The 25,811-nt window shown below is 32.5% G+C and overlaps 2 protein-coding genes across 4 annotated transcripts in view; one reads left to right on the top strand and one right to left on the bottom strand.

Annotated features, from left to right (window-relative positions):
* Positions 1-25,811, top strand: part of LOC118197664 (cell adhesion molecule Dscam1-like) — a 927,954-nt gene that overhangs the window by 664,275 nt on the left and 237,868 nt on the right. For all 3 annotated transcript variants that reach the window (XM_085816877.1, XM_085816876.1, XM_085816875.1), the window contains exons 13-14: positions 11,816-11,964; positions 21,594-21,728. In XM_085816877.1, the coding sequence (XP_085673003.1) occupies positions 11,816-11,964; positions 21,594-21,728 (284 nt within the window). The remainder of the gene's footprint in view (positions 1-11,815; positions 11,965-21,593; positions 21,729-25,811) is intronic.
* Positions 2,875-6,993, bottom strand: LOC146997168 (kelch repeat and BTB domain-containing protein 2-like). The gene is made up of 2 exons (XM_085816385.1): positions 5,489-6,993; positions 2,875-3,109 (listed from the first exon to the last, which is right to left on the bottom strand). The coding sequence occupies exons 1-2, from the start codon at positions 6,991-6,993 to the stop codon at positions 2,875-2,877; spliced, it is 1,740 nt and encodes a 579-aa protein (XP_085672511.1).

Here is a 25,811-nt window from a genome sequence, read left to right as displayed (position 1 = left end):
GTGTGACTATTCCGTGTTCATGACTTCCTCCAGATGTAAACGTGCTTAGAATCAGATGCCAAACGGAACAGGAACTGAGAAACACACAAGCTAAATATTTTAAGTTCCATCCCTACCTCATTTCCAATTCCAGAATAATAACAGAATTTCCTAAAATTATAGAATAACTAATTAAAGTGGCAATTTCTTTAGTCCGAAAACTAGTTTCCCCGAAACCATTTAGTAAATTCTCTCCTGGAAATGAGACTTATGGGATCTTTCTTGATCTGGTAAAAGTTAATTTGTCCAAAATCCCCTAATAACGAATTATCACTATGTCTATATTTGAAACCAATAATCGCTATATCTGAAACTAGAGTCAGATAAAAGTTTAAATAATCTTTTTAGTTAAACAGAAATCTGAACATAAATGCACGTTCTTGTGCTAACAAAACCAGCCATAGCTCGTGGTCATGCAACTAAATAACAGTCAAATTCAATTTTAAGGGTAGACTACATAAATTAAATAAATAAAATACAAAGACTACATAAATTAAATATTCATCTAAGCTGGCTCAGAAACTCTACCGGCGTAACAAATTCAAATGTTGGCAATGATAACGTAAAGCCGAATAATTAAAAATTATGATAGCTGACAGCAATTAAAGTAGTGTGCATAAACAGGCCTGAAAAATTTATTATCTCCAAACCTCAGTTTAAATACTAGCTAATTTGAATTATGGTGAGGAAACAGAAAAGTGAAGTTAGACTGAAATTATAAATAATTGGTTAATTTAAATAAAATAACCATACAAACTTAATACAGATTTATTTAGAAAATATAAATATGATCAAAAAATGGGGCTTGTTTTATCTGAATGGAAAATTAAACACTACTCCCTCCACTATTGATTTTATAGAAATAACAATCACAATGAAAACAAATGACGCAAATAAGTATTTATGTAAAACTTGACACTCGTGTTACTCAGTGTTAAAGATAACGTTCTATAAAATGTACAACTGAAAATGTTTTTTAAGAGTCGATAAAAGTGTCGAGATTTACTTTTGAAAGGATGGATGCTGATAATGTCACAGCTGTTGTAAAAGCAGGAAGACAGGATGATAGCGTAGACGATTTAAAACCTTTAACACCAGTAAAACTGGCGCTTGGAAATAACGATCGTTTCGCCATAGCATTGCACTAATGAAGCAGAAAGGATTTTAATTTTCTTGACAAAATACAAGAAAATGGCATATTTAAACCAGTGAAAGATAAAAAGCCTAACAGGTATTTTGAGCCGATAAATAAAATTTTAGGGGTTTTAGTGCAGAGAAAACAAAATAAGGGTTTTCATTTAATTTATATTTGTAGTCATGTAATTATTAATTATCTGAATAAATAATTTATAATTTTATATTTAACATACTGTATTTTAATTCATATTTATTCGCCTTTTAAGAAGATATTTTATACCATGCTAACTCTGTAAAAGTCATATATGTTACATGTTATGGTTCGTACTTCATAGAATTATTAAATCCCATATCGAGCATTTGAGATGAAACCTTTAATTTCATTAAAAAAGGTTTTATTGCACTACATCTTTATGCGTTTTTCTTTTACTGCATCTGTAATAAATTAATGAAATTGCCTACTTTAATTTTAATCATGTACTTATATTTTGAAAGGAGACTTCTCGCCATTAGACATAAATGTTTGGGAAAGTTTTGAGGTCGTGAAAGCTCATAATTAGAAAATGAAACACATAATATCATAAAAAAGTTCAGTTTTCATTTTAGTAAAGCATAATTACTTTTTATTGTTACGTTAAAATCTGTCAATTAATGCTTAAGAATTTATTACGGCGTTCAACGAGAAAAGGAAATTTTTTGTTACTGAAAATATTTGCTGCCAAACGTAGAGGTAATTACAGTAATACTGTTCTCAGAGTCCCGATCTAAGTTCTGGCTGCACTATGCCAGCGCTTGATACACTAAGCATATAGATATCGAGAGGAATATTGATTTCGCAGATGTATGCACCACTCGTCCATCGCTGACCGAACTTCATTATCCTAGAATTTTTTTCACCTCTTACCCCCACTGATTAGAAATGCTTCACTGTTATCCTCATACAGATACAGAAAAATTTAGCTAATATCGACTGTCATTTTTGCATAGACATTGTAGTAACATTATCTCAGGGTAAATGTTGAGATGGATTGATCTAACATGAATGACCAAAAGTAGTGTTTCTTAATTGTGATACGCTGGTTTTTTCGTATCACTTTCTCCGCTGCTTTAGTTGAATTTTTCTTGAATGCTGAACTGCACGGAAGAAAATTCCTCACAGTTTTGACGTCTTCTAAATCTTCTAAATCCATACACCTATAGCTTCTTATAGTTGTCAAATAATTTTCGACATATGTAGAATTTACTAGTTAGATCGAAACTATAAAAGCATCTAAAACAGTTGAAAAGGTAAAAGCAGCAGAATCCATTTACGTTAGGCTAGATTAACCCATTAAGGCAAATCAACTCGAGTGCTATCTGCGCACAGGGAACGATGCCTATGTGGAAGACTTTTTAAGAAAACTGGCTAGTTTCCACATTGCATATTCATTAATGACTACTAGAATAATTTATTTATATAATTTCCTTTTATTATTCAATCAACAGCATTTATGCTCATCAGTATAAGAAATCAAGTTGAGGATTAAAAAATCATTTTAATTTTTCGCTCGTCTTTGTCGGATGATTAAAATTGAAATAAAAATTTTAACAGAAGTGAAATTATAAGGAATTTTAATCAAAGATAATTTGTATAACTGAAAAAAGAAAAAAGCAAATTTTTTAAATTCATACACTAGATTTAAATCTTTCGTTATGAAATCATTCTAAAATAGTCCAGTCTGATTTACACTTATTAGCTTCATCACGGAGAGCACTAATGGTCCATTTGTCTTCAACAGCAGCAAAAAACCATTTATGAATAGGTTGAAAAGTTTTACAATTAAATTTTCTCCACTTTTCCGTCATATTATTTATGTAAACTGAAGGGTAATGGCCACTCTGATCTGCAACAACAAGCTTGTTTTCAAATATTATAGCTTTCGGAATTGAGTACCTGTCAAAGTAAAGGTAAACTCATTAATACATATTTACGTATACAAATACTTGATTCTTACTTGAAAGTTTCTTAATTATTCATAAAAATTGAAAACAGAAATAACAGTTATTTATATGTTTTTACGTTGTGAAATTAAACGAACCTTTTAATCTTTGTATGTGTATAATATTTATTAGTCACTTCGTACTCTATCTCTTGAAAGAGGCCTGTATCTATTCGCTCTCCAAATCGATAGAGGCTTAAATAAAATCTACGCTAAACACAATGTTGTAACTTTCCTGATTTAGGTTTTTAGAATAGGGAGAAGTACACAAGGGATAATTAATGCAGCTACAATATTCATGGGCAGTTTCCTATATTATGGCAATATTCATGGCAGTACAAATAGCTCTAATATAAATTGGAGGTATGCCAACACAGACCGAAAGGTTTATAACCTTGACGACTTTCTCGCTGCAAATAACTTAATTCTAGTTAATACAGAAGATGCTCTTCTAACGTTTGATACGTTTGCTACATCACCAGCAGCCACACTTATACAAGATTGGATGGTGGTCGAAGAAACTCTCTTATCGGACCATAATTACATCACCTACAAAATCGTTAGAACTATCACTACGCCTTTTATCAAAAGATGCCAGAAAGAAAGATTAGATCATTTACAAGAATAATCAAATTACGCCTAAATAATATAGGATCTACAGCAGACATAGAGCATTTCATAGATGATAATATGAAGTATGTGAGGAAGACCTCCCCGCAAGAACTAGTAATAAACAAATTAACAAGCAGCACTGATGGAAAAGTGAGCTACGCATACAACAGAAAAAGTGCCGCCCGCTGAGAAGATGAATGCGAATTGAAGCAAGAAAAAACGAATAACATTGAGTCTAACACTCTCATCATTTTTCAAAAAGAAACGGCTTTATACAAACGGATGATTATCGAAGCAAAAATAAATTCACGGGAAAACTTTTGTAGAGATAACGGCGTTACATATGGTATTTCCCACAAGATTGTAATAGACCTTAGCATTATTTTAAATTGGCGACTTGTGTGAAGGGGTCCTGTGGGCCCTCACCCTTTCCCATACCATATTGATGTGCTCTAGACAAGGGGAACGCGGTGCTAAATTAATTAACCGCTATGGTAGAGGGTTGGTGCTCGCGTCCTCCATCACTTGTCTACTTGCCAAAAGGGATGGATGCCTTCATGGAGATTTTCGTAGGTAAACTGGCTCATATTCACGTTGCATATATGCAAAATCACAAAAACCAATTATGCAAAAAATTTCATTAACCTGTGATCGAACTGAGGTTGAACTCTCAGCATTCAACGTTCTTAACCACTCAGTCACTAGTGCGTTTGCTCCCCCTAAGACTTACTTCCTTAAACTTATAATCATAACAATTAGTTAAAACCGTATTTCCTTTCTTCAGCTGTATGATTTATATAAGCATTTAAAAGCATTCAGATATAAGTCATGCCAAGATTCCCGAATTCTTAAATCTCATCAGCACTAAGCCAAGACAACAAAACTTTAAAATTCGGCTTTAAGAAAATTATCTTTAGCTGTGTAGACTCGCTTGATTATGGAAATAATCGTTTTACATTTTCTTTGTAATAAACTTCCCATAGCAGTCTTATAAAATAATCTTTTCTTTTAGAATAGCCTAAAACACCGAAAAATAATAGCAAATACAAATGGAAAAAGAAAAACGTACAGACTGGCAGAGCGCAAGTGATTTTACAAAGATAGCGAACTAGTTATTAATAATTTTTAAACAATTCCTTCTAATATCCGAAATAAAAAACCCATACCCCAAAGCATTTTTAGCGAAATTAAATGTTGCCTCTGCATTAAACGGTACTGAATCCATTATTAGTAAAAACAAATGTTCAATGCTCTCATTTGCTCTGGTCTCGATTTCTTATTTCTAAATTTTAATTAGAAGAGAAAAACGAAAATTGTTACTGGGAAAATAAAAACGACAACATTTATATTATACATATAATATATATGTAACTTTATATTAGTAGATTTTTTCTAAGACTTTACATGAATGGTATGTTAGGTAAAAATAATTAAGCGGTGTTATTCATTATTTAATAAATAAGAGTATTCTATTAATAATAAAAATTTAAAAGAAATATTAATCTTCAGTTAACAATTATAAGAGTCGTCTGAAGCTGATAAGCAGTTTGTTCAATGTTAACTGCTATTTTTTGTTTGAAAAAATATTTTTTTCACGAAGACAAATGAGAAACAAACATATTGTATTACTAGTTCCAGCAGTAGTTAAAACTTTTTATTTGATAAAGCACAATACGTTTATTCATCTGGAACAAAACAAGATTTAAAACTTAATATATTACCTGTAAGGCAGTTTTTCAAATCTTCTCCAAGTTTCAGTTAAAGCGTCAAAAACTTCTACTGACTTCAGTTTACCTGAATCATTTGACCCTCCCAAAAGGAATATGTGGTTCTGGAAAACAGTTACTGAGAAATCTCTTCGAAGTGTAGCTGGAGATGCAATCTGCGTCCACGTTTCCGTGCTTGGACTGTACCTTTCAGCTCTCATGGTGACTTCTCCATCCTGAATGTGTTCGCCTACAGTATAAATGCATTCATTCATTACTACAGCCTCTACTTCAATGCACGTCATAGGCCTAACAACATCCCAAATACTGAAGTCTATATTAAACCTCTCAGCAATGGGTTCGATGATTTCATCTTCTACAGAGTTAGACACTCCACCGAGGGCATAAATATACTTGCCCACTTTTACTAAGCTATAACGATGACGATGGAAGTGCATTCGAGGTATAAATGACCATTCTTTTGTCACCAGATCAAAACAGAGACTTTTATCTGTGTAACTGTTAAAGAGAAATACTCTATTACCTGCCACTATTACATGTGTAGGATAAAATTCGATGTAGGTGCTTACCTTCCTCATCATGAAAATATTTTCATCGTATGTTACATAACCATAGATACCATCATCATGTTGCTCATGAGAACTATAGTACTTGACGATAAAAAATAATGCTTTTGGTTGGCGCTTTTCTATCGTTAACTTTTCTCGGTATAACGCGCAGAGATGTTGAATCAGTTGATCTTCGGGTAATGGCAAACTACTATTTAATAAAGCCAGTCCTTGTAGTTCAGGGCAAAATGGATTTTCTTTTATCACAGGGTGATTCAGAAACAAGTTAATGAAGTTTACACTAACTGAGGTGAAGCGAATGCACGTAATCAAATCAGAAACCAATGGTAATCTTTCTTCTGGGTATTTTTGAATCCACTGACATATAGCAAGAAAGATAAATTCTTCACTTGTTACATATAGATTATTATTTTGTAAAATATTTTTTAAAGTTTCCAGAGATAGTTCAGAAATATCATCACCAGAATTACATATTATTTCTTGAAAGTTAATCAATATGAAACGATGGCAAACTTCCAAAAGGCTTAAGTGAGGAATATATAATGCTGCAATATAAAAACTAACGCAGTTATAGATTGAAACATTCTTCATAACGTATTTACGACATTTTTCAAGCAACTCATCAATAATAAAATAATCAGATGCTATTAGTAGTTCCAGAATATTATCAGAATTCAGATCTACTTTTCGAGTGTAAATAAAGCGTAAAATTTTGAACATGGTTATGCCTCCAATGCTAAAAATTAAAGTTTCTGCCATATCTGGGCAATGATCATTCAAGCTATAAAGTCCTCGGAAATATTCAGATCTTTCAGAAAGGATAACTCTGTGGATTTTAAAAGAATAACCATCTTCTGTGCGAATAATTCCATCGCATAAGCTTTCCATTCCGCTATAATCGCAATTTTCACCTCCGATGTATAACTCCATATTACCCGCCAAAATGTTGCAGTGAAACAGCAATTTTAATTTTTATAATCTCAAAACAGTTTGCCTTTCAATAAGCTCTGTTGTCTTTTTTATTTCTTACACATAAACTAATAATGCTCTTAAAGAATGCATCTTAGACCGTTAATACATTAATTAAATTTCATTGGGCATTTGAATAATGTTCGCTGTTACACAATACATTGTTTAATATAACATTGTTAGACTTACTATGTTTAATGTTATTTTAAACAATCTTGTAATTTAATCTGAATAATTATTGCATACGAATATTTTTGCTTGTTGAACACGTATTGCAAATTAATGTTTTGTCTGTAACACGGAAATATTTTTGATTTAAGATCCTTTATATAACATCCTAATATTAAACTGAATTGCTTAATTATATGTTTCTTTCAAAAAAAAGTTTTTAAGAGAAAATTTACACAAAAGATACAGTTTATTATTTATTTTTTGTTATATTTCGAAACGGGGAGGTCAGTTTAAAATGTTTGTAACTTGCCTACGAGCATAATTGTTTTTAATCATTTGTTATTTTCTCCTGCACAAAATCAATAAGATAGAATCAGAACTAAGTATAGCAAGAAAAACTAAGGAAATTCAAGGAATAAAAATTTAAAGAGAAATACATTATAATTTCAAATTAACATGCTGAAGTGCATAACAATGCCAAATGTTCTGAGGTGCGAATTAAATTTCTGAGCAAATGAGTAAGTACTGAATATATAAGCATAGGCAAGAAATATTTTAATGACATAAGTATGTAAGTATCGTAGTAATTTCTTGCACAAAAATTCGAAATCTATCTAACAAGCTCATTTATACTCGTTCGGAAAGAATTCCTTTGAAACTTAAAATTGGATTGTATGCAGCATTAAATACTTACTGCCACATAATTGCATGGCGCTGCAGACTTGATTTGGTTTGTTTGATTACGGCAAAGGATGCTAGAGTTATCCGTCTAAGATGGCCTTGATGGAAGACTTTCTACGGGATACTGGCTCTTGTCCACGTTACATGTGGATAAAACCACGAAAACGACTCTGCAGCCTGCTTGTTTGCCTGGAATGAACCCAGGTCAAACTAGCAGTTCAAAACTCGGTCGCTGGTGGATGCGCCATAGGGTAGTTTGTTGTTTTAATCGTGGAAGGTTTATGCTAAATAGCTTTTATTCGCAAAGTAACTATCTACCTGCATTACTTAACTAACGAATGGGCTTCGTAGCATACTTGAACTTTCGTGGTAATTTCTAAGAAAGCAAAAGTTAATATTGTAAATGAATCACAGAGATAAAAACAAAACCTCTCTGAACTCTACATAATTACAGTTCAAATATATCCATATTTAAATAAAATTTTAAAGCAGTAAATTATGAATAACCAGTACCTACATATTTAGGCGAATGTACATGTTATAACTGGAAGCTTAATCACAATGATTTAGGTTTGATTATTCGAATTCTAATGCGTACCTGTAGTTATCCTCTTATTGTTTTTTTTTTTTTTTTTCTTGAACCGTGTTTAATAATTTTAAATAGATGCAGCGATAATAAGATAGTTTGAGATGACAGTATTGCAAATTTAATGGTTCGTAATGCATGTGTCATCTCTCGCCGGTAAAATGCCAATATCATCATATTATGCACACGGAAACAATGTTCTTATTGATGAAACAATGAACTGACAAATGAATTCGATCATGCTTCGGGAAAATAGCTGAATGCCACAGATGATGAAGATGGTAAAATCTTGGAAAATAAAAGGTACAATTTACTAGTCAAAAGAAGATTTATATGAATGGAATCACAATCTCGATTTCTATGCAAAACTAATTTAGGGGCGACTTAATTTTCTTCTGGAAGTTCGAGCATTTTCAATGATATTATAATTATTCTATCAAACTCTTCTCTCATTTGTTGATCATGGTTCCAAACCTCTTTAATGAATATGCGAGTGAAAACTGGACAAAGAAGTTAAAATATTATGAAATTCTATTTGACATTCAAAAGATATTTTATAGCAAGCAAATGCAATAATCGTGGATCACATTGCTCCGATGCATAACGTCCCCTACCATGCTCCTTATATTGTAATTCTTTCTTGCAGAATAAAAGTTATAAACACTAATTCAATCCTGCATGTAAATTTTTAAAATTACATTTGGCCCACAATGTATAATGTGTAAGGATCTTAAGTTTTACTAACGTTTATTTTATTTTAAATCTTTACTATCACTTCTTATTTTCTACTTCCGGCCAGAATTAAAAGCGTTAACTTATTTATGCAAAATTTGTCTGGCGAACGCCAAGTACTTAAGTTGTGGCTTTTTGCCAAGCGAGAGAGAGGAAGGAGTTAGTCGAGGCAGGCCGCTTACCTTAGAAGTTTTACTCGGTTGCTGGTTGCCTTCCAGGCCAGAGGTTTAATCCTCTTGATAATTTTAAACGTATTGTAGTGTTAACAGTTCTCTGTACTACATACAGCTTCCTGTTAATATAAGGCCAATCTTCCACGTTTATTATTTCAAAGTTAAGTTAGCGTTTAGTTATATTTTTATATTCTTACGTTTAGACCACAAGTAGTGGGTCTTTGTATTCCGAAGTAGGGAAATTATTGTAAAGAGAGAAAAATAAAGGGTTTTGTATACCCTTCTTGTGTATCCTGTCTACTTCCCACAGTTATTGAACATAGCTTTAGTAAGCTCTCTGTTCCGAGTCAGGTCCTTGCATGTTCCCAAAGAAAGTAAGACGGAACATTGAACCTGATAAATGTTGATATCGAATAAAGAAGCTGCACAGAAATACTGAAAAAATAAGCGCAGAAGAATGAGTTAAATATATATTGAAGAATTAAATAAAATCTAATGTGTTAAACATGTGCTGAATAGATAAGGTAAACGGATGAATATAAAGCATACCATGTGTAACATCTAAAATAAGAATAAACCTATGTAATTAACATATAATTATTTTTAAATGTTAGTTTATTTAAAACAACAGGAAAATTTTATAATTAATTACATAACATAAGAAAGAAATTAAAGTACGTTACACTTAGGAATGTTCTCATCGAATTTTGCAATATTTAGTAGCTACTGCAGATCTTAACTTGCTGGTTTCTTAGCAGACAGAATAGTTCGACAGTTCGTAAATACAACTTTGTTGGCATTCTGCCCGAATACTTAAAATCGTTCAGAAGGGGTGCTACGAAACTAGAGCTCAGAGCTAACATGTTACATGAGCTAAAGCTCGCATGAGGGTTTTCCCTTTGCCGAAAAGAGGGATTTTACTACCGAAGGAGGGAAAGTCCCCGTATTATCGGAACATCCTGTCATCAAATGCTTTTCGCAGCATATGAGCAGAAATTAAGATTCGTATTGATCTGAAACACGGAAACCAGCCATGTTTATATTTTTGCGTAATTTATAAATTTTATACTGAACTATCTCTTCTAGTTCTGTAACTTATATATATATATATATTAGTTCCGTAACTTATATATATATATCTTCTGGCTCCAAAAAGATAGCCAAGCATCCTATTGCTTCCTTATAATTCTTCAGTAAAATGACATCAAGTCAAGAGACGTTTTACACTAACCTTTTCCGTTAGTTTCTTAGTTTAACAAATTTACTTAGGCATAAGAATAATAATTAAAGCCAAAATTCAATATGATATTGACAAGACAATTTCAGCTTACGAGTATTGGATCAGGCCCTTTAATCACACTAGCAATCAAAGATTAAAGCCGATTGAAGTCAGTTTAGAAGCTGAGCGAAACACGCAGAGACGATCAGTAGTCGCTGCCAAAAGCTCTCTCTTAGTTTAAGAACTTGGCTATATATACATTACAAATTTGCATCCTGGAAGGAAGCGACAAATGTAGTTCCATAGATATGATATTACAAGCAAAATAATATATTAATTAAACATAAAACTGTACAAATAGCTTCTAAAATACAATTAGCAAAAATATCGAAACAAATGCTGTCATTCACGAGATTGAATAGTATTCAATCGAAATTATTATCTTATATTTCTCTAATTATATTACTATATTTCAGAGTATAAAAAATTTTTAGATTAGTAGTCAGATTTGCGATATAAAATCGTTTAAATTGACTCATATTCAAATTTTGACGTTTCCAGGAATAATTAATGGACATAATTCTACTACTTGACCTATTTACTAAATTTTAGTGTACTGTTTATGATAATTCATCATATTTTGGTCAATAAAAGAATGACTTTGAGAGATTAGAAGAATTTATGAGAGATTTAGATTTTATGAGAGATTAGAAAATCTCTCATAAAAACCTATTACAATACACCGAAATTTCACTCAAAGGCCACTCACAGATTTTAATATATGCACTGTTAACTGCATCATTACGTATTCTGAAATATAGCTAGATTTACAATTTCGTGAAATTAGTGGTATTAAGATAGCATAAATTTAGAGGTTTCCATTCGGAAAGTTTAACGGACTCTAAATTGTTATACTTGCCATTAAAGTCTAATTCATTTACTAAAAATGGTCTGTTAGCTCTTTGCGAGAGCTCAAGTAAAACATATTGTATTATTTCTGAGTGTTTTAATGCTCCATAATCTTGCTATCTTATCATTTTTAATATGCCATTTTTGAAGCAATTATATTTGCGGAGAAGTACAATGGTTCGGTATAGAAGCCTAAGAAAACTATTTTAGGATGTGAAATATCGTGCATTGTGAATTAAATTTTCATATTATGACCATGAAATCGCTTTGGTTATTAAAGAATTTAAATTTTAATAGAATTTGCTTTTACAGGTACGAGCTTGTGGAAACTATTTTAAGTTCAGGCATTGTTTCCGAGATTCTAATTAGACAAGCCGATAGAAGAGATTCTGCACTATTTAGTTGCATTGCTGTCAACGCCTATGGAAGAGACGATACCAATATTCAGCTCATTGTTCAAGGTAAGATTAATTCCTGTTAAGATATATCACATATAATATGATAAAATGTATTAAATATTAAATACTGTAGGAAGATGTAAATGCACTTTACATCGATGGAGGTTTGAATTTTTAAACAAATTTTGTGTTAAAAAAAACATGATTTTTATTTATTTTTAGAACTCCCATGGCTAACGAATAATTCACTGTTAACTACGAGTAACTGTAGAAAGCATTTAAGGGGGGGGGGGAAGATAAAAACTGAAACATTTCTTTATTCTTTATTTTGAATTTAAGTGTTGGTCTATGGAATTCTGATCTGACTTTTGTCCTAAAAATGCTGCAAAAGTTCTTTAACTGAATATTTTATACAAATTTCTAACGAATATTTTATACAGAATGTTTAATTTTATACGAAGAACATTTTAGCTAAATAAAATGATTTCTGGAAGGAGAATACTTCATAAATATATCGCCGGGACATTTATACAAGTTGTATCGGCGGCATATTTATGCAAGTTGGCAATTATTCGAAAAGACAAGGTTTTTCATAAGTGTGCTTCAACTTAAAGGCTCCTCCAAAACTATGAATATTACTCTCTAAATTGTAAAAAAGTACATTTTATAAATGTTCTGGCAACTTTAACGAGTTACATCACTATTTAAATGGAGATTTCGTTCCCCATTCTCTAATAAAGAAAAGGAAAATACTGTTTGCATAGCGGGAGGAACTGCCCTGTTATAAAAATGCTGGAAACCTTTTTGCAAGTCGGCTACTGCTCGAAACGACTGCAACATTCGAAAGAGGGCATACAAGTGCTCTTCCCCTTACGGATGTCAGTTCGTGACGAAATAAAAAACAGCATAAAAGTTTCGGCATCTTTTTACCAAGCCATCGTTATGCAATGAAACGACATCAAGGCCTTACCCCGTTAAAAAGGTGCTGGCGCAATTATGGCAGTCACTCATGTTAGAAAAGACAGAAACTTTCATGAGTGTGCTGCGATATAAAGTTGCCGCTACCTTATGCAAAGCTGTTTCTAACTTAAAGAATGCAACTTTTCTAAATGTGTGGGCGCTTTAATGCAGGGTCACAAATATGCAAGCATAGTTTTTATTTGCCGTACTAATCAAAATAAAAAATAAAGTCCTTTATGAAAGACCATTAAGTTTAATAAAGTCCTTTAGTCCTTATTATTTATTTATAAATATGCCCGGTCCTTTACAAAGGCTGATTTTAACAGTTTAGAACATGATCTTTATAATGGTATGGGCACATTTATGCCAAGCGATCTTGAGGTCCCCGTTTTTTCGAACTGTGGCCAGCCTCTTAATCACCGAACATTGTTATTAAAGGGTCTCGCTATAAATATATTCGCAGATTTTATGATATATATAATTTTCTTCAGTTTGTTTTTAGTGTTAGACAAAAGGTATCATCTGTGTTAAATTGTGTAATTTATTTTAATATAATTTATAAGAATTTAGATGGTGTTTAAATATTTGCAGAAGATTGTTGCGCTGATCATTATAAAATAACTAATTTTAGTCGATCAACTAAATGAGTCCATAAAGGGAGGTTTGAAAACATTTTATACGTGTGCATTTTTAATTCATTCTTCTCACGTATTTTGAAAACAATTTTTATATGGCATTTTGACACAGAAGATTATGACATTTGTGTTGTATTATTTCACGTGAGTTTAAATGCCATTATTTTTAATGAATTAAGAAGAATATGCTGTTGCTACCATCGAATGTCATTTTATAATATGAAAAAACTTTCAAAGGAAAATAGCTCAAATTTGTACAATGCTTTGCAACTGGTGTCATAGTTTAAGATAATCAGATCACTATTCTTTAATGTAAACAAATAGTTTGTACTTTAATTATTGAACTTGGAATTGATTGACTAAGTAAAATACTTTCATGTCCATAAATTAAGAATAATTCAGAATCTTATGGAAATCAAACTCTGAAGTAAAACTTTTATCTTCAGAGTTATCGCACACATCTTCAAGAATAACATATAAATTACAGAAAGCCATCCGATGACGCCGACGCCGATAGTACGTCACAATGACGGGACTGTAAGATAAGTTTATATAGGAATCTTGGCAAAGAAAGAAAAATGTTCACAAGCATTTCTGTAAGCCTCTACGTGCCACAACAGAATAGTTTTGACAGAGGACGCATGTGGATGACTTTTTGAATTATCGGCCGCCCGGAAAAAGGAAGTACTCGGATGGAAATATTCGAGGAACTTTGGAATAACCCTCTAGACTTTGGAAATGATTCCAAACTGACGTAAATGTCAGTATACATTACAGGACAGGTCGCTTCCGCTCTACAACGCCGAATAAAGACTAGTTTTGAGCAGTAACTGCCAAAAGAAGCAGACGCAGCATAACATCGAACCTTTCTCGTCATCTATCTTCAGCCACGTGTACGACAGTTTCAAAGCAAATGGTGTACAGATCTTTGGAACAGATTGGTCCATATGCTCGCAGGCTTGTCAGATGTGTTCCGCTCACGGCAAATCACTGTCTCCAGCGGTTAGCCTGGAGTAGACAACATGCAGTGTGAACATCGTCACACTGGGCTTGCGTGATGCTTTCCGAAGATTCCAGGTTTAGCTTGCAATCTTGGACTTTCATAATGGAGAACTCCAGGTATCCGCTACCACCTCATTGTACGACACAGCTGCGGTAGTTCAGTATTGCTTGTTCGGGGTGGAATTATACTGAGCTCCAGAACAGATCCGTCTGTTCAGATCAGAGCCATGACAAGCGAAATTTAGCGGTACATCATTCTGGAACAGCATGTACGTAATGCTTAGGGATACTCTGGGCGCAGAATTTGTATTTAAGGATTACAACAGCCGTCCTCACCGTGCAAACATTGTAAAGAAATGCTTTCAGTCTGAGGGTATCACCCGTATGGAATGACCAACATTATCACGTGACTTGAAGCCGATTGGCCGAGGAATTGCTGCCCATTAAGCAACTCCTACATGTCTACCGGAACTTCGGAAAGCATTACTTGCTGAGGGGAGTAATCCTTCCTAAGAACAGATTGACAATTTGATACTCAGCATGCTTAGGCGTTGTGCGGATTGTATTTCATCGTCTGGGAGACATACAATTTATTAAAACCATCATACCAGTAATATACAGTGGTGGCCAAAATTGTGGACACTTTTGGAAATTTTTATGTTTTTGAACTTTGTGTGCTTATAGAAATGTTACGTTTCGCAAAATGCAAACTTGTATATACCATTTTAAAGAGAATTTATTACTGAATTCAATACAAAACACAAAATTCAATTATTTGCAACACAAAACAGGTTATATGTACTTTAATATAAATAAAAAACACAGTTATGAAGTGGTTTGTAATGTCAGCTTTCCTGGCCAATCACTGTTCTTGTTCTGAGAACCAATCTAATGTTAGTAACTGCCAGTAGAAGCTGATATCATGTTTACACTTGAAACAATTCATTATTTTACTTTGTTCTGTAGAAGGAGGACCTGTTTCTTATAGTTATTCTTTACAAGTAGGATTTTTTGTAAAAATTTTTAATATTTAGTCAAGAAGCAATAACATCAAATAAAAGAGTAGATAGAACACCTAGAAAGAGATGTAATATTATTGTGTTACGAGAAAGTGGTCTTTCCTATGCTGAAATTGCAAAACAGGTGGGTGGTTCAATGACCACATCTGGAGTCCGAAAGCTTTGTTTACGATATCAGAAGACAAATTCAATACAAAACAAAGAAGGAAAAGGTCGAAAAAGGTGCACCACATCTATTGATGGAAGAAGAATAAAACGACTGTGTCTAAAAGATAGAAAAATGTCATCAGCGACCATCAGAAGTGATCTGAATGATGCTGGTGTTTCTGTCAGTTCAAGAACAATCAGGAGAAAATTAACAGATGTTGGACTGAGAGGTAGAATTCCACAAAAAAAGACTTATCTTAATTTTCAGCAACGAAAAAAAAGACAGCAGTGGACAAAGGAACACATTAATTGGACAGATGATCAGTGGTCACAAGTTATATGGAGTGATGAAACTAAGATATCGTTATTCAGTAGTGATGGGCGAAAATATGTAAGACGTAGAATAGGAGAAGAGCTACATCCTGACTGCATTCAAGCAACTGTGAAGAACCCAGTTAGTGTTATGATTTGGTCATGCATGTCAGCAGATGGTATTGGTCGCCTTCATGTCATCAATGGGACGCTGAATGCCAGAAAATACATTGACACTATTCTAGAACCAAAACTTCTACCTTCCATCAGAGATCTCTTTCCCAACAATGCTTCGTTTATTTTTCAGCAGGATTCTGCTCCTTGCCACACAGCCAAAATCGAAAGAGTGGTTTCGTACAAAGAGTATTAAGTTGTTGTCATGGCCAGGAAACAGTCCTGACCTCAATCCTATAGAAAATTTGTGGCACCGTTTGAAAACTCTTGTCAGCTCAATAAACGTCGATGTGAAGCTGTAATCAAAAATAAAGGGTACCCTACTAGTAGTACTGATAACTCACTGCAATCATCACTATCTAATGTATATCTAATGTTATTGTTTAACCTTTTTTGTATTGCAAATAATTGAATTTTGTGTTTTGTATTGAATTCAGTAATAAATTCTCTTTAAAATGATGTATACAAGTTTGCATTTTGTGAAACGTAACGTTTTCTATAAGCATACAAATTTCAAAAACATAAAAATTTCCAAAAGTGTCCACAATTTTGGCCACCACTGTAATGTTAAGTTTCTGTAAGGGAAATATTTTTTATACTTACTCCAAGCAGCAAAATTCGTACTTTTTATGAATGGTATCATATATGCACCATCGTTTTGTTAACTTTTGTTTATAAATGACGTGACTTGTTTACTGGTATTGTCGACCCAGAAAACGTGACTTGTTTTCTAAGATCGTCGTCGGCAGAACCATCGTCTGTTGGTTCGCCAGACCCGCACTCTGGTTCATGTACAATTTGGTGAAACACCCTCTGCTCGGCGTTTTGAACCGTCGTTAATATTTTTTCTCGGATACTTGAATCCTTTTCGTTGACCCTTCAGCTAGCACTGATTCCCCGTTGGTCGCTTGCTTGATCTAATGGAGCATTTTACTCTGCAATTTGTTTTCAGAACTATGCTGGATGTTGAGTCTGGCCCCTTTTCCTGCTGCAGCTCATTTCCGTTTGATATTTCAACCCTTGGCTTTTTGTTCTGTGTTACCTTATTTGCAGTACCCCCTTTTTTTCAGAGACTTTCAGATTTTCAGTGTGGGAGGAACATCTGTGAAATTTCATGCTGGTACTGCATTCCTGTCAGCGTGGGATTTCTGCAAAAATATTTAAAACAGGCATATCTATTCGCTCATTATACTTATTCAACTAGTCAATATTTGCTAACAGTTCTTCCCCATTTTGTTTCTTTAAATATATACCTAACCTTCTTTAAATATATACCTTTCTTTAAATATATACCTAACTTATTCTTTCGATTACGAAAGGGCTTTCAAATGTTGAGCAAAACCTTCCTATTTATCTTTAGGTGCAAATGAAAGAGAATGATTAATTTTGACAACTTATGGCCCACTTTAAAATTTCATTCGTAGTGCTTCTTATCGTAATATAATTTTTGCTTCCTTCTTGCAGTATTCGAATTACGGATAGCTTCTCCGACTAACTTTTGATATCTGTCATTTTAAACTTTGGAGCCTTCTTTTGAACGAAAAAAGAGTTTATCCGGAGAGATAATTAAGTTCTTCCAAGAAAGAAATCAGCTGGCATTTTCCCGGTAGTATCATGTTTAGCTGCTCTCAAGCTAGCTATTGTAGGAGGTACTGGCACAAAAGTTAACACACCTTCCTGAAAACGTAATATTGAAATCAGTTTTTAAAAGCCTAAAATGACCTGAAATAAAATTGTAAATTAAATCGATAGGTACAAAGGAATTACTGTGAAAAATGTTTTAGAAAATGAGGCAAGCAATATAGCTCTCTCGAGGATTAAAAGGAATAAAACTTCTTACATGGAGTTATTCAGATCACGTTATTTACAATCAAATAATGCAAAAATTTTCTAAATCTCTTAACAGCATCCGTATAGTGACATTATACTACTTAAAACGGTGACCCATTTCAAAGAAATTTGGGGTAAATGAATTTCGTTTAGATTTTTCTGTCCCCAAAATTTTGAAGTTTGTATGAAGCTGTGTACCTTCATCACATTTACTCATTTTGATTAAGAAATTGTTTAAAAAGTTTCATATTAATAAAAACTTCATTTCATTTGCAATCAAAGTTTAAAAAAGCTAAATTTTTTATCTCGAAAGCTAAATTTTTTTAACGAATAATACTTCATATCCCAGAAAATGAAAATTTTAATCTTCGTTTCCTGCTTTTTGGAGAAATAAATTCTTCAAAGTCTTCTAAGAATTTGTTGTTTTACAAATAACTAATTATTTATGCAGTATGATGAAATAAAATCTACATCCTCTGATCTACTTTATGTGTTATATATCACAAAATTTTCAACTGTTTTAATTATTCTCAATTAAGTATTTGCGTGCGTTAGCTCATTTATACTGACAATATTCCCAGTCACAACATACTTGGATTTCTTAATTTAATATACAGCATACAGAGGCGATATATCATTTCCATTATTCTTCTTAAATAGCATTATATTAATGCGACGGTTAATGTAAATGCGACGCTTTGAGGGTACATAACTAGACAAATATATTATTTAAGCTGCGTTTTTTCACGACTATGTTAATATTTAAGATATCTCCTAGGATGTTGTGCGCACGAAATTTGGAAGAGGCCGCATATTCAAAGGAAAAATGTTATGATTAAAATGTTAGTTATCTAGGAAAGGAAGGAGTTCGTTTCAGATCCTGAGCAGAAACAAATCATCAAGCTACCAATTGCTTTTATCTATTCAGTTTGCTTATTTTAACCACAAGAATTATAAGACGTATGTTGACTAAATACAGAGTTAAACAGCTTTCCACACTTCTGGGGTCATCTTTTCTATCTGCTGCGAAATTAATAAAATGGTAGCTACATTTATGTCTGTGAAAATAAATGAATAACAAAACCATTATTTCTTGCATTTTTGGTAAAAAGTTAAGGGAAAACTGGACACTTAGACGTTTGGACAGCAATTCGAAAGCAGAAAACTAGAAGAAGAAGAAATTAAATAAAAATTAACTAGAAAATTTTAGGATGCAGCTGGAAATAAATTGTGAAGAAATCTGCTTAATGCCACAACGGCAACATTTGAATTTGATCCATTCTAGGCTTTATATTGACACTTAAGAAATGACCTTCTTACACTACTGTCTTTCGTTCGCTAAGTATCCTTTAATTTTTCGAAAAGCAATAGTATTTGTAATCTGTACAGGAAGAATCTAGAAATCTTAAATGATATTTTTAATAAAATCCAACCCGCTATAATGACCTTCAAGTGACCGAAGTTTAGCTAGCTATCCGTTGATTCTCTACCTCCTATACGATAAGAAAAATAGATTATCTTTCAAAATCGTACAAACGTTAAATGATAAATAGAGAAAAACCAATTAACATTGTTACATCTACCCAAGGAAATGAATAATAAATCTAATTTTAAAAAATCGTTAATGAGAATTACGTTTATAACTCGCCATGCGAATGCGGTTTTGACACAAAAACAGACAGGGCTTTTGGAGAGAGTTTGGTAAAAGAATATGTGAAAGTTTTCTTCTTCTAGAAAATATGAAAAGGGGAGCTATTTTCATCACCTACATATCTTATCCAATGTCCAATGAGAACACAATCAATTTTCTCAAAATATGTATGGTCCGCCATAAGGATTTATCATTATGTATAAAGAATAACAAAAGACCCAAAGTCTTGCAAAAGATCCAAAGAATGCAAAAAATCTTACTTGGAGGATAGATCGTAGTTAGCATTTATACTCAAACCAAACTTATAAGAATCAAAATATTTCGATCCCTATAAGCAGAATTAACTCACAAATCCAGCAAACACATAACATTCAGAACTTCCTCTTTATGTGGATAGCGAAGTTTCCTAGATTTCTATCTCAGCATTGCTCTATCTGGCAGCTCATACAAGAAATTTGAATATATCAGAAAATGTATTCAGTTTTCTAGTCTAATGATCATGTACGCCACATGGTCTTTTAATATATGACTATTGTTTCCTCGTTCACCTACAGAAGCCACACCTATTTCATACCCTCTATTTAGGATACAAAGAAACATGGAGAAGATAAATAAAAAATAAGACAAAGGTGATTTTCTTTACAGACAGAATGAGGAATATCAACGGAATATGAATCTTAATATCCTAAACGTGTATGATTTTAAGGGTTAGTAACTGTACATTAAAACTTGCAGAAATTCTAGAAAAATTTATGAAAAAGAAAAAGAAAGTTTTCGATCGAAGATATTCATACCGTTTGTTATATCTGATTTTTATGCTCTTTGAGGTTCACTTATGACGTAATATAAATATATAGATACTTCAAAATAATATGAAGTATGTAAGACACTAGAAAAGACCAAAAGTCTCGTTCGTTAAATCCGGGAGTTCGCTATAGCGTACTCGACCGTAGTATACTGAATTTCATATACCCAAACCCGTTTCTTTGCATCAAGAAATTTAATTCAATTTTAATCCGCGTCTGCGTATATTCTTCATGCATACATCTATATTATGTCTCAAAAACCTAATAAATAAGAATTATCATTAAGGTTACTAAATTTGAATTATTCATTATTAATTGTAAATACAGCCAATGTATGCTTTGCATTATAATAACAATAGCAGTTTATTGGCTAACAGACATATGGCACGCGTAATTAAACTAATTCTTAATTTGCCATGAAAGAGCTAAAAGATATGTGACAAATTTGCAGTATGTGTGAAATTACGATGCAAGACTCAGAACTTAGTTAAGCAGTAAGAATGGCTTACTCAAAATCACAATAAAAATCACTCGAGTACTTTATCTGATTGTTATATCTGGTTTTCCTACTCTTGGAAGTCTAAATTTCATTTGTTTTGTCACAAAGCTGAAGAAATAAAAAAATCTGAGTAGTTATAAAGTAGCTCCTTAAATTATTTCTAGAAGTCTTTCTCGAATAGCGTAGCTTATTTGTGTTGATAAAAAAGAAATTAAGGATTTTAAATCTGTTATGAAAACTAATTCAATAATTTTGTATCATTATGATTACAGTAATAATATTTCATTAATCGGAAATCATTTGAATTAAAATGTAAAATTATGAGCCTACTTTAATGAATTTAAACGCTTGTTATAAATTAGAAAAAAAAAGGATCTAAATACGGCGCTTCCACATTATGTAATTACTATCATGAGGATTTTAGATTTTTACATTCAAGAAGTAGTTATGCTATTATCACTATCTTGCATATAACTTACAAATTTATGCTTCTCACAAGTATTAAAATGTCATATTTCTAAATTACAGTAGAAATTGAAAATTGAAAACTTAAACGAAACAAGGCACAATATAGCTAATGTTCTTTTTAGATTATAACAGGAAAAATAATGTTTTTATTCATTTAATTAGCATTTTTACTGTCTGCTGTTTTTCCAGAACCGCCCGATGGACCACAAGACGTTAGAGTTGTGGAAAGTTCAAGTCGCAGTGTGAAATTATCCTGGTCACCTCCGCAATATAATGGAAATAGTCCAATAACTCATTTTACTATACAATACAAAGATGAAGGAGGTAAAATTTATTTTATTATTTATTATATGTTAATAATAACTTCAAATAACAAAATGATATATCCTTCCACGTGTACAGAACTTATTAAAAAACTCATAAAATTTTCCATGAATGCATAAACTTCTCTTCGATTTTCTCTTAATGAGTATTAATATTACAGTCAGAGAGACAGCTGTACAATTTCATTTTCGTATACTATATTAGAATTCGATAACAAATGTATTTTTAAATATATTTTCATGCTACTCGTTTTTTCACTAAGTTCATTAATAAATAGCTGGAAGTTTAGACTTCTATACGACTCCATTCATCAGCACAGAATTAATGAAAACTCATTAAATTTTCCATGATCTTTGACACGGTCTTTGTTTTCCCCATTTTTCCTTGCATAAACCTCCCTTTGATTTTTCTCGCAATGATTATTAATATATTAGAATTCAATGATAAATATATTTTTAAAAATATTTTCATGCTACTCGTTTCTCACCAAGTCCATTAATGATTTATAGCTGGAAGCTTAGACTTCACAGCTGCGCAATAACTCCTTTTGAAAAATATAAATTATATGGTATTTGAATGCAACGAAAGTGTTCCGGAAGCATTACTATTTACATTATTTCCATATCTTCCTAACTTAAAAACTGCGTGCTATATGACGATGATCCGTTTTGCAATACAGTCAAAGTGGAGATAAATGCCACAAAGGGAGAACTGAAAGAGTTAATTATTTCATAAAGTGTTTCTCTCTGCTCCTCCCGCAGACACTGACTCCGAAAGCTTTAAAGTGAATCAATATTGAACACATAAATTATCCCACCATAACAATCCTATAATTATAAACGTTCATTTTGCTAAATTGCCTTCATTAGTGCAGCCTATTCAGCCCCCTTTTGCACATTCAATTATTCATGCAGAAAACAACAATGAAGGAAAAAAATATATTCTTAAAAAAGGAATCCGTGGATTGATATTCTTCTAAAGCAGGCTCTGTTGTAAATCATCCGGGTCAGGGCTAGGGGTGGGCTTCAAATCAGGTAAACGCCCTATTATACTTCAGATAAGGGGTCCGCGCTTTTTTTTCTCTCGGCAGATGCCATTAATCATACAGTGTAGTGATTTAATTTAGGGCCGGTTGCAATCTGTAAACACAAAAGAAACAACGCTCGCAAAAACTCATTTTTCAAAAAGTGGGCAATTAAACATGTTCCTCTGCTGCGGTTAAAATAATAAGACTTATGGTCGTAAGAGACCTATTTGCGCTTTGAAAGCCTAGCGAACAATCAATTGGGTGTTGTATCGTGCAGATAGGATTATCAAAATTAATAAATAATCTTTTTGCATTTTTCAGGCATAGTTGGTTATTTCTATTACATTTCGAATATAATAACTGAAGCGATTTGGAGGGAAATGCTTATAAAGAAACTACGGTAATGCTTTTGTTAAACTTCCTTTATTTTTGAAGAATGAATATATTTTAGAATTCATATAATTAAAATTAAATTTCGTGTTGATATTTTTCTTGTCTGCTCAGAAAGTGAATAAAACACGCAACATATGTATTAGATATGATAAATAAACTACAATGATGTTAAACAAAAGTCTTTTTCTTATTATTTTTTTAGACTTCTAATAAGATAAATTATAACTTTTATATCTTCGCACTTCTTTTCCTTAGTTATCATTTCCGTTCATCGACCTTAACTCTAATTTTAACACACCACAACAACTACTTTTCCAATATTTACTCACTCTTAATGAGAAGCGATACCACAATTATTACATCGCTCGTCATCCTCTTAGTCTTGATATGAAAAAGAGCTCAGAGAAACAAGTAGACAATTAGTCCTTACGCCTTCTCCGAAGGTTATCTGCATCTGTTGCCATTATTCAGAATAAATGGAGCATGCTTGATACTGCTTTACTTTCAAGAATGATTTTATTTTTCACTTTTTATATATTGGCTAGTAGATCTGAACATTTTTATCAAATACAGTGAGAAAGAACTCTTATAAAAGTAAATTTGGAACTAATTGTGGATTTCATCGTGAAACATAATGAAATGTGTTTCCACACACAAACGAATTTAGAAATGCCAAAATTGAACACCTTTATTTAACCAACCAGCAACACGTCGCAATCATTCTTTCGCTGAGTAGAACTTCATGTTGCCGCAGAATAAGTATATATAATGTGTTTCTTTGATGTTAGACACCATTACAAAAACAAGAACAATAAATCATTATTTAAGTACGTGTTAGTTAAAAATTCAAAATATCACTTCTACACTGCTGTGTGCGCTACATTATCTACATTTTTCTCCAAACTGGGTTTCTAAACATGTTTTACTAGTGGGATCATATGCTGGGTGATTCTCTCCCCAGTGCGCAGTTTATCTTTTTAACTTTTTTTTTTGATTTTTTTATGGAAACCTGCAGCAAAAAATAAAAAATCTGATATGTACACCACATGACTTCCTTGTACGGAATATTAAATTAAACTAATTTTTCTTGCATTTCATTTAAACTTATTAGATTGAATTAAATCTACTTCGTCGATAGCGCATAAACCACAATAGACTAAATGCACTCATTAAATTAACTATATTTGTTTACTATAGCGACACTCTGGCGCTAGGTTCACTTAACAGCGTTATATGTCGTTCATATTATCACTCAGAATGTACAAAATTTATATCATTTGAAGAATTAGTTAATCGTTGCCACATGTTATATTCAAATACAATAATAAATCTAGAACGATGTATAAAAGAAATTAAGCAAACAAAACAAAAGAGAAACAGTTTTTCACAGACGTATTTGGTATTCATTCAATTAATTCAGTTCTCACTTCGACAAGGCAAAATACATAAAAACTCAAAATATCTATATTAAAAAGTACAAAGTAAATCCTAAACACTTAATTCATCGAAAAAAAATTCCAGAAAAAATTAAGCATGATATAATTCGCAATAATAAATGAAGACGCTATCTTTGCTGTTGCGAAGCTTAATCTCTCTAGATTTGGCAACAAATATACTATTTTGCTTTTTGCAATGTAAACAAATATGTCTGCCATGTTATTTAAAACTTATTCTTAACCGCACTTAAATAGCTTTTAAATCGTTGATAATTGTACAGATTGCAGATTTACTAAAGGCATAAAAACCTTAACTGGAAGAAAAGAATAACATAATTCAACCATTTTCAAAAGGCCCACCAGCGGCCGAGCGGTAAAGACGCCGAACACTGGTAGTTCGGTCCGATGTTCGAATCCCGCGAACGGGCTGGCTGCAGGGGTGTTTTCGTGGTTTTCCCCATGTGTAACGTGTATAAGAGCCAGTTTCCCTTAGAAAGTCCTCCACGAAGGCATCCCTCCCTTTAGGCAAATAGCCCTCGTGTGCTTTGCCATAATTAAATAATCCAATCCAGCCATTTTTAAGGAAAAATTGCACAATTTACAAACATATAAGAGTAACGAAACTGAGATCGCTGAGACAGACGCCACGAAAAATTCTCTTCAGAATTCATTTTAAAACAGTTTTATAACTTTTTTGGAGGAAAAGAGGCTTTTATTCTTTCCTTACAGATGTTCTTTCCTTACAGATATTTACAGATGTCATGCAAAATCATCGTTAAATTGCATTCGATAGCTGTCAAAATGGATATTTTCGTTGAAATATGCTGCCTGAAACTTTTCGCGATTACAATACTTCTTTTTCACTTCGTACAAGGAAGTATAAAGGGGTGATGCGAAGATGTTCCGGGAGCTTCCAGTTACTAGGCAATGTCTCTTCGAGTCATATATGTGTCTGCATGCCCTGTTTATGAAGGAAGGCTATTTCTAGATAACTGAGCTATGTGTACTGAGTTCCTATTTTCACATATCTGAGTTCCACATAAATGAGTTTCCCCATAACCGAGTTCGAAAAAAGAAAGCGAACTAAGTACGCTGTTCAAAGTTATAGAGTTCATACTAATGAAGTATTTGTAGAATATACAATTTTTTATTTAAGCAAGCAAAGCCTATTTAATTACTTTTACAGAAAGTGTTATTCCTCCCTAGCTTCTAAATCTAATTACTAGA

This window comes from Stegodyphus dumicola, chromosome 5, assembly GCF_044657685.1.
Source record: "Stegodyphus dumicola isolate Sdum_Otavi_A_Nest chromosome 5, ASM4465768v1".
Lineage (NCBI taxonomy): Eukaryota > Metazoa > Arthropoda > Arachnida > Araneae > Eresidae > Stegodyphus > Stegodyphus dumicola.
Note: the sequence above shows the minus strand (reverse complement) of the source record. Positions and strands in the feature narration are given on the sequence as shown.